Source organism: Myodes glareolus, chromosome 5 (genome assembly GCF_982192425.1).
Source record: "Myodes glareolus chromosome 5, mMyoGla1.1, whole genome shotgun sequence".
Taxonomy (NCBI): Eukaryota; Metazoa; Chordata; class Mammalia; order Rodentia; family Cricetidae; genus Myodes; species Myodes glareolus.
Window position 1 is genome coordinate 88,158,461 of NC_142030.1, and position 10,067 is coordinate 88,168,527.

At 49.2% G+C, this 10,067-nt stretch overlaps 1 protein-coding gene across 1 annotated transcript in view; it reads left to right on the plus strand.

The window, feature by feature from the left end:
- The window catches only part of Igfn1 (immunoglobulin like and fibronectin type III domain containing 1), a 31,827-nt gene extending 28,593 nt beyond the window's left edge, over positions 1-3,234 (plus strand). The window contains exons 22-25 of the mRNA XM_087906653.1: positions 115-310; positions 1,099-1,398; positions 2,039-2,365; positions 2,873-3,234. Coding sequence (XP_087762779.1) covers positions 115-310; positions 1,099-1,398; positions 2,039-2,365; positions 2,873-2,886 — 837 coding nt within the window. The 3' untranslated portion in view covers positions 2,887-3,234. The remainder of the gene's footprint in view (positions 1-114; positions 311-1,098; positions 1,399-2,038; positions 2,366-2,872) is intronic.
- Positions 3,235-10,067: the final 6,833 nt, after the last annotated feature.

Sequence of the window (10,067 nt, forward strand, 5' to 3'; positions counted from 1 at the left end):
GCCACAACGAAACTCATTATTTTATATGCTAACTAAACAATTTATTTGAACAGACACTTTAGAAAAGAAAAAGAAACTTTCCCTTCTCAACGTGTCTTTCCTCATGTTTCTTAGGCTGCCCCCATGCCTGAGGTGACCTGGCTGAAGGATGGCTTACCCTTGCCCAAAAGAAATGTGACCACCGTGAAGGAAGGCCTTACCCAACTTCTGATTCCTGCAGCTAGCCTCTCAGACCGTGGCCAATACACTGTGATGCTCAGAAACCTACAGGGGAAGGAGGCCGCCTACAGCTTCTCCATCAATGTGTCAGGTGAGGACAGCTCAGCTGTGGACTCTCACCAAGGCTGCAGCTGACCTGGGCACAGGACATTGTCCTGAGCATGCAAAGTGACCACACGGCTGACCGGATGTGTCGAAGGCACACAAGCAGGGCAGGAGGAGAGTCCTAGAAATCCTTGTTCTTAACTATAGACGTGGGGACATGACATCCTTGCTTCTCCCCTGCTCTTCTTTTGGATTCCAAGAGTGAATGAGGGTCCCACCACTGCATCACTGAAGGACCCCATGGGAAGAACGGCCCATGACCCTTGTGCCAGTTAAGGTTGTCCCATCCTGGAGTGACTCTCATTCCCCAGCCCTGAATAGCCTCTCATTTTATCAAAAAAAAAAAAAAAAAAGAAAGAAAGAAAGAAAGAAAGAAAAAGAAAAAAAGAAAAGAGAAAATGTGAGCTAATAAGTATTATAATAAGTATTCTTTGGGAGTCATCTGTGGTGGTGAGTACCTATAGTCTCAGACTTGGGAAACTGAGGTAGAATCCAGAGTTAAGGATAGCCTGGGTTACAGTGAGTGAAACCCTGCCTCAAAGGAAAAAAAAAGATTATTCTTTGGGGGAGATTTTCCACCCTATAGAGAAAATTGTATACCCAGACTTAGCTCCCTCTGGCCTCTCGCCTGCCTGGCAACCCTGCATTCTGCAGGAACCCCCAGAAAACTTGGGGGCCTGTAGAAGACTTAGCAGAATTTCTGTGGCTCCTCTGAAGCATAACTTCTCTGTCTCTGTCTGTCTCTGTCTGTCTGTCTGTCTTTCTCTCTGGCAGCATGCCCACAGACACCAGGACCCATCTCCCTGCAGGAGAATGTGCCGGGGACAGTGACGGTCCAATGGGAACCCTCTCCGGATGAGGCTCAGGACATCCCCTTGTACTATACAGTGCTGATGCGCTCCTCGGCTCACGGATCCTGGTGTGAGGTGGCCAACCGTGTCCACACCAACCGCTTCACCCTCCTGGGCGTCCTCCCTGGCCATGAGTACCACTTCCGGGTGCTAGCCAAGAATGAGCTGGGGGCCAGCAAACCTTCAGACACCAGCCAACCCTGGTATATCCCCAGGCAGAGAGGTAAGGATCCCTCCAAAAGGAAGGTGCTTAGCGTCTGCCTCTATGCTTAGGGTAGTTGGTTGTGTGGAACTAGGACTTTTCAGTCTAGTTAGATAGGTAGTGGTGTACCCCCCTCCTGCCCAATGCCTACTTGTACAGATGCCCACTGCAATGGATCAGGATGGGCCCCACCTCAATCAGTTGGGTATTGGAATGTCTAGAGACCTATGGGTAAATTCTCGAAAAGAAAATGTGAACAATAAGTTAAAAATAGAAGTTGATATTTCTCTAAAAACAAAGTGTGTTTTAAAAATTATTTTATAATCTTTAAAGAGGTCACTACAAAAATAAGATTACAAAGCTAGCTGTATTATTTCACCTCTCTAAAATACAAAAATAACTGGAACATTCTATACCAAAATGTTGGTTCCAGTCATCTATATGTATGTTCTGATTTGTACACAATAAATTTAAAAGATTTTAATAATGTTAAAAATCAAAACATAACTTTAGGAAACGGATAAAAAGAGTGTCGGTTTGTACAGATGAGATGCGGGAAGGCTCAGCTTATGGGCCTTCGGCAGACAGTGGACTCTCTGGGTCTCAGTCAGGCCTTCCTTGCTCTTTAACCATCCTTCCTTCTGTCCCGAATTCACCACAGAGAAGTTCACAGTGAAGGCTCCAACATACCGGGAACCCAACCTGAGCCAGAAGCCCCGCTTCCTGGTGGGTCTGCGGGCTCACCTGCTGCCCCAGGGTTGTGAATGCCACATGACCTGTGCCGTGCAGGGCTCGCCGCGGCCCCATGTCACCTGGTTCAGGAACAACCAAAGCTTGGACAGAAACCCTGCGCTGTACAGTACTGACATGCTGGGTGTGTGCTCCCTTGTTATCCCCAGTGTGTCCCTTAAGGACAGTGGCGAGTACAAGGCTGTGGCCGAGAACCCACTGGGTCAGGCTGTCAGCACAGCCACCCTCATTGTGACAGGTAATAATGGCTGCCCTGGCAGGGGACCACGTGGGCATGGGAACAGAAAGGGCCTGTCTCCTCTAGATGACTCAGCTGGTATACCACGAGACTCGGATTCCTCCCTGCCTCTATGAGTATTCTACCATGTATTTAAGCCGGCCATCACAGAACCTCCTGGGGTTTGATTTGCCCATTTGTCAAATGAGATATTGACTACTTTATGGGCACATACTACCCAGCTAATTGTCCCCTTGTGGCCTGGCACATGCCTCGGGATGGAATTTAAGATACTTGCTCTGCAAATGCCTTTGCACCTGTGTCAGACAGAGGTATTTAAAAGAGGACACCAAGTCTCTGATAGATGGGCTCCTTTCAGCAAAGCAAATAATGCATGCCAATAAGAAAACGCTTTGGTGGCACTGGGTCATCCCATCATACCCAGAATTGCAGAGTCTTCACAATGGGACAGGTGTGGGAAGGGACACTGCACCTTCAGGATCTTCTGACATATTCAGTGTCTTACAGAATACAACTCCTAGCCCCACTTGACCTGGAATCCTAGCCTTGCCCCACCCCACAGCCATGAGGTGGATGTCAGCTCTCTGAAGCTTTACTCCTGATGCCCACACTGGCCTGAGGAGCCAGTCCAGAATGACAGTGAATGTTCCTCTGTGAGACAGAAACAAGAGGGCTTCTGGTGAGATGTGACCAGAAGGGCCAAAGTCGATGGGGAAGTAGAAGAAGGGTGCCAGGTGTGGTATTGAGTGGAATCACTCTGGATGGAGCTCCAGAGAGAGTGGTCCACGGGGTGGAAGCTGAGCTCACCCTGACCACAGGAGTGGAAAGTCATGGAGGACGGAGGCCTGGGTGGGGGCATCAAGGATTTGTGTGTGGAATTCTCTCTGTTCTTCATTAAAGCAGCAGACTAAGAACGTTGAGTTCTTTGCAGAGTGACTTAGGGGTGGCAGGTTGGAGGAAGAATCCCAAAACAAAGCCTCTGAGTGGAGGATGGGTGGGCTCTGGCTGGGGGCAGGGAGTGAATCAGAACAGTGCTCACTTGCAGCAGGGTATAAGAACCAAGTCAGGCGAGTAGGGACCAGAGGCTCCTTTCCACTGGCCCATACTTCCCATATACCACTGTCCTGCAAAAACTCTGGCATCAACAGGATAAGCCTTTTTAAAAAATATTTATTTGTTTATTTTGTATACAATATTCTGTCTGTGTGTATGCCTGCAGGCCAGAAGAGGGCACCAGACCTCATTACAGAGGAGTTGTGAGCCACCGTGTGGTTGCTGGGACTTGAACTCAGGACCTTTGGAAGAGCAGGCAATGCTCTTAACCTCTGAGCCATCTCTCCAGCCCCAGGATAAGCCTTTTTAAAAGTGTGTACGGAGACTATGAGCCACTTGTCCCTCGCTGGAGCCAGGAACAGGCAGGACTGAGGCAAATTCTCCTGCAGTCTACTCTGGGGGTTCCTGTCATCAGGGATGGGGGAGATTATCAAGTGCACAAAGATATGTTTCTCACACAAGGCTCCATGAAGCCTTCTCAGTTTTCCCATAGTTCCACTGCCCCATGTCACAGGTAGGATGGGACCATCTCTGTGTGAGCCACCACTACCAAAGCCTATAGGTATACCTATATGCCTGCATGCCTGTACCTGCACCCTCCTATAGGGGTGGCCCTGTGCCTCTGGACACCCAAGAAATGAAATGTTCTGGAGTTGCAGGGGCTGGAGGAAGGAGTGAACCCTGGAGAAGGTCAAGCCTGCCTTCTCCCAGGATGTTTCAACCGGGTCTGATAGATTACCCGACAAGAGGGCACCCAATCTGCTCGGCCTACCCTCTCTCTAATCATGGGCTCCTCTTCACCCGAATTCATAGTAGACTTGGGCAGAAGAAACAGAAGTAGATCAAGGGGCTGGGAGTCGGTGTTGAAAGCGCCTTCTTAGGAACTGACAGTGTGTGATTGAGTTGACGGTTCCACTAGGGATGTCCCGCACAGACAGGAATACCAGAATGCCTTTGTACAGACAGGCTGTGATCCAATCCTGCCCTCACCGAGGAAGCTGCCTCTGCCTTGTGATTGCAACAGGACAAGAAAGAAGGAAATTCTGGGGTTTGGATTCAGGCCCCATGTTTGTGCTGCAAGCACTTTATCTACCAAGTCATCACCACAGCACCTGAAAAAAATTCACTAAAAGGCATTCCACTTCATACAGCATAGACAACCAACCTAGAAATACCCCCAAGGACACATCACCGTCAGATGGAGAATCTTTGGTTATAATTCTTGTCTCAGTAGCAGAGGTGATACCACTGTACATTTGAAACCGACCCACAGTTCTGTGGTGTCCCTGCTCCGGCATCAAGTATTGCATGGATTTTCCCAAGGAGTCTGATTCTATTCATCCTGAATAGAGAGGGCAACCGCTAGCCAAAGAAGCAGTTCTGTCCCAGTTCTAGCGAGTAAAAACTATTTAGGGTTGCTTACAGGAGCGTGATCACAGAACTGATGAAGAGACAACGCCCCATCATCAACTCCTGGGAATGGGGACTCATGGACCTCTGTGCCTAGGTGTTTCATGCCTGTTGTGAGCCCTTCTGCCTTTCCATGAGAGAATGTTACTGTCCAACCCTGTGAGGGTCCCATGAGAGTGATCACAGCTCTTCTGATTTCAATATGACCACGACTATGCCATGCCCAAAGGGCACAGTTCCATAACACAGCCTACTAGAAGGATTTAACAGGAAGTCTGGATAAGAGGATCTAACTAAACATAGTTTATATTTCCAGAATCACCAGAAATCAACTAGAAAGTATCACTTTTAAAATATTGCTACTTTGGGTAACAATAAACACATGAAACACCCTGGGCTAAATAGAAGAAAAGATGAACAAAATCCACATGGAGAAACAATAAAACTTTACTGGAAAAAAAATAAGCATGAATGCATCGATATACTATGTTAATGGCTGGGAAGCTGGTATTGTAGAGGCAGTGGGGTCACCTAGAAAGATAACTAATCCCTTTGGGAATCAATATCTCATCCACAGCTGAGTGCAGGAGTGGCATTAACGATGATAATCTTGTTATAAAATGGGAGTGAGAGCAAGAAGCTCAGGCTCAAGGGTAACGGCCCAGCCTTTCTGGCCTTTATTCCAATCTATGTTTGTCCTCCAGTCTGGATGCCCATGCAGTATTTGCTCCCTGCTCTGAGCCTTGGCCGTTACTCCTTGCTTTAACCTCTTTATCCGAGTGTCTCAGCTGAGAAAGGCCGCCATGCACCCACAGGGTGGTATTAGGTAAAGCAGGCCTGTGTCTTTCGTGTTTCGAGTTCTTGAGAAACCTCTGTGTAGGGCGGAGGTGAGTAACCAGAGAACAGTGCAGGGTAGACAGGGGAGTCTCAGATGGGTGGAGGGGGATGGGCTACTGCTACACAACCCTGGCTTAGAACAGCCTCTCATTTGGTTTCCTCTCTGCCGTTGCCATCTGCAACAGTTACACGTTTCTTGTCAACTGAGAGGGACTCTGTGGTTTCACTGTGCACTGATTGATAAGTTGATGTGGGGTGGAGGTAGCATTGTGCAGTCACTCCAAGCAATGCACATACTACTAACAATACACAAATATTACCGCTGAGGTCAGAGAACAACTTTTGGGAGTGGATTCTCTGCTTCTACCATCTGGGTTCCAGCAATGAAACTCAGGTCATCAGGCTTGTCCCGAGCATCCTTCTACTGAGTCAGCCTGCCAGTCCCTCGACATTAGCTCTGTTCATAGTCCTAAACTCATCCACCCCTGCCTGTTAGGAAAAACCCAGGACTGGCCTGGTGTGATGGCTCACATGCAAAATTACAAGAGGACGGCAAATCTGAGATTAGCCTAGACTGTACAGCAAGACATGATATCTAAATAGAAGGGCTGGGGTACAGATCAGTGGTGGGATGTCTGATGAGCATGGCTCAGGCCCGGGGTTCACATCCCAGAAGTGCAAAAGCAAACAAAGCCCACACCATTGAATAGCTGTTGTTGGTATCTGAGCACCTGTAGAGAAGCCGTGTGTGCTGGGAGCTCTTAGGCACAGAGTCCTCTGTGGATTCAGTCTTGGGTTTCTGAGGTCTCATAATAGTGTCCAGCCATCCAAAGCCTTCTCTGATAAAGCCATCCTCCCGTGACTGCTTCATATCTAGTCCCGTATTCAACCTTCCTGGGAGTCCTGCACATTCCCTCATACTGGAGACTGGGTCTCTTCCTGTTACTGTATCTCAGGATCTGCTAGTCCTCCGCCCAGACAATGCCACCACCTACACGTCAAACAAACTCTTGTCTTCTCAGAAGCCTGCGCCATTCCAAACCCCTTCTCTACCCTGGTTGAAGGCTTTTTAATCAGTGAGATCCAGATTCTGGAAAGGGAACTCTGTACCCCAGTGACATTCTGGCTGTCATGCTCGGTGGCTCCTGACCTCCACAGTGTCTCACCGCCCTTTTGCTATGGCTACACCTAAACAAGGGGTTGTCCTTCCCCCCACACCTTTCCCTGTTCTGACATTTGACTGCAGCGCCTTTCCCCAAAGCCCCTGGACCCTCTGAAGGGAGGAGCGCTGGTGGGAAAGCGGAAGACCCTGGGTGGGGGCAGCTTACCACCCTTGAAACACGAGGATCAGTTTATTTCTTCCTGCTTCTGCCTCTCCCAAACCCTGACTCTTTGGAGGCAAGGGACAGACATCCTGGTGGGAGAATTCACAACCTTCTCTGCTCACAGGGCCACCTAAAGTCAGGGAACTTCGTGGGCTGGAGAGGTAGACAGAGGAGCCCAGAAACAGGAAGAAGCCAAGTTCTTGGAGAACACGCATCTGCCCCTTGCCCTTTTCCCCCATGGGTTCTGTTGAATGACAAGTTGTCTACGCTCTCTGGGTTTCAGTTTCCTTTTCTTGTTAAGTAAGAATGGACAGCCCCTCCCTCTCTCTCCATTTGCCACAGTTGGGTCAATGAAACAGCACAGTGGAAGAAGAGTTCCCACTCTCAGAAGGGGAGACCTCTGGTGATTCCAAAGTACTGATGTCTTTCAGCGGGTTAGGTACCATATCCTGCTATGTGACCTTAGGGAGGCTGTTGTGGGCCTACCTCTCTCAGCCAGCTCCTGGCTTTGAGTGTCTTTATTCCAGTCACACTGATCTCTTTGCTGTCCCCTGCACATAGCACTCACCTTCCAGATACGCCCTTGGCTCACACATCCCCATTACCTCAAGAAGCTAATGGTATCTTCTCCTTGAGGTCTCTTCTGGATACCTCCTCTAAAATGGCAGCTTTCTTCCCAGCAGCCCCCTTGGTTTGTTTTCCTCCCCACATCTACTGCATAATGACACATTGGTTTTCATTAGTTGGCTTTGTAACTGTTTCCTTCAGTGAGACTGACAGACCCACAGAGTATTTTATCGTTGTCTTTTAGACTCATTGCTCGATGTCCAGGCCACAGATAGTGCCTGGCACACAGGAAACAGCCAGATAGTTGACAAATAATTAGAGTGGGGGTGATTAAATTATAAGCCCAGAGTTAAGCTGATGCCTCAGTTCACCAGCTGAGCAAGAGACTAAGCAAGAGACTGAGACTGGACTCCTTATCAGTGAATGAGGACACAAAACTGCTTCTTTTAAAGAACTGTAAGAATTTAAAGTGCTAAAAATGGTTCCCTGCGGCTGGCAAGAGGAGGTGGTGTCTGTTGTATCTAAATGACCAGGTTCAGCACCTTCCTTCCTTCCTTTTTTCTTAAAAAAAGGTTTATTTTAACTTATCTGTATACCTGCTTTGCCTGCATGCATGTGTGCTATGTGCATCCCTGCTATACTCCTAGAACTAGGGTTACAGATGGCTATGGGCTACCAAGTGGGTGCTGGGAATCGAACCTGAGTCCTCTGCAAGATAGCTCTTAACCAGAGTCGTTTCTTAATATTCTCCAGGACCTTTCTTAAACAGAAAGCGACCTTCTGGTTTGCTAGGTTCAAAACTGTAGCTTGAAACTCTGGAACAAGGAGCTGGTTGAGCCTCAGATGACGGCCCAGCTGTGGTTGCAGCTTTTGAAGCCATGGGGTTGGCTAAGCAGGTGATGTCCAACCACCTCCTCTCCTCCAAATGGCTACTGGTAGTCTGGGCTAAAATAAAGCTTCTGGCCCGGCTAGCCATCACTCTAGGAGAGGAAGGGCTGGGATAGATAGTTTAATGTGTATGGGTGTTTTTCCTGCATGTATTTCTGTGTACCACATGTGTATCTGGTACCCGCAGATCCAGAAAGGGGCATCAAATTTCCCGGAACTGGAGTCATGAAATGTTTCAAGCTATCTTGTGGGCGCTAGGAATCAAACCCAGGTCCTTGGAAGAGCAGCCGGTCCTCTTAACCACTGAGGCCAGAGGCAGTGCAGTTCAGGGCGACCCTGACGCAGACACTGAGCTCCTGTCTGGAATGCCTGACCACCAGCCTCTAGGAGACCCAGCCGCTACTCCAACCCCTGGATAGAGGAGTATGAGAGCCCCAGGAGAGGGGCTGGGGGCTGGAACAGAGATGGATAACGGGTAGCTGCTGCTCTTGCACTTCAGAGGCCCTCAGGGATGGTCCTAGACTGCCTTCCCTCTACGCCTTGTGGACGAGTATTCTCGGGTAAAACTAGGGCCTCCCCTGGCCCTGCTGTGCTGCCCTGACCATACGAATGCTGGCCATGCGACGGTTCTGACAGGCCAAGGAGTCTTGGTGCTCAGGCTCCCCTCCGTCCTCGTGGGTGTCTGCCCAGTTTCAAAGCCTCGAGGCTTCCCTAACTGACTACTTGGTAGATTGCATAAAAGGAGGTGGGTAAAGAATATTTGTGTGCCAAGCACCATTTAGTTGCTGAGGAAACACACCTTGGCCTGTGTCCTAGAGTGCCTTAACCTCAAGGTACCCTGGCCAACGGCCAAGCAGTTTCAGGACAATTGGGTGGGTACTTGCTTAGATAAGCACAGGGGGGCATGAAGCACCACCGAGACATTTAACTCAGGTTAGGGGATCAAGAAAGGCTTCCTGAAGGAGGTAACGGCTGATTACAATCTTGGAGGTTGCATTCATTGGTCAAGACGAATCTTCCAATCTGTGTCCTGATCAATCTTCCAGTTGATTGGGTAGGTGGGCTGCGTGAGCTTGCGTGGGCAGAAGGTAGTGCCTTGGGCCTGTCCGCTATGTCAGCAGAGGCTGCACGGTTCAGAACGAGGTCGTGTTCATCTTCCTGCCCCACGCTAAGGGAATGTTAGCTTTCTTGGAAGGTTGCAGATCCCACATCCCACCAGGCAGACCATGCCTCTGCACCGGTAAACCCCTGGGAAGGACTTTGTGTCCTTTGGAGCCACCCTCGGTTTGCCAGAAAGGGAGAAGTAACCTTCGAAAATAGACAATGGTTTCCACTCTGCCAGCCTGTTCAGTTTGTCCTTTTGGCCCCGTCCGTCGTCAATGGCTCAGGTCTCAGGGAGTCCCCACCATGTTAGGATTAGGTTTCAAACCTAGGATAAAGGCTGAGGTGAGGATCCGACACGAGGTTCTTCCTGCCTCTCAGTCTCGGCCTGTCATGGGGTCCTTTTGCTTTGCATACCGTCCTCAACTCTCCAGGCTAGGCTGGAGGCTGGGCTGCTCTTCCTTATATAATCCAACCATTTTGGTTACCTGTTCCTTTCATCTACTCTTTGGAATCACCTG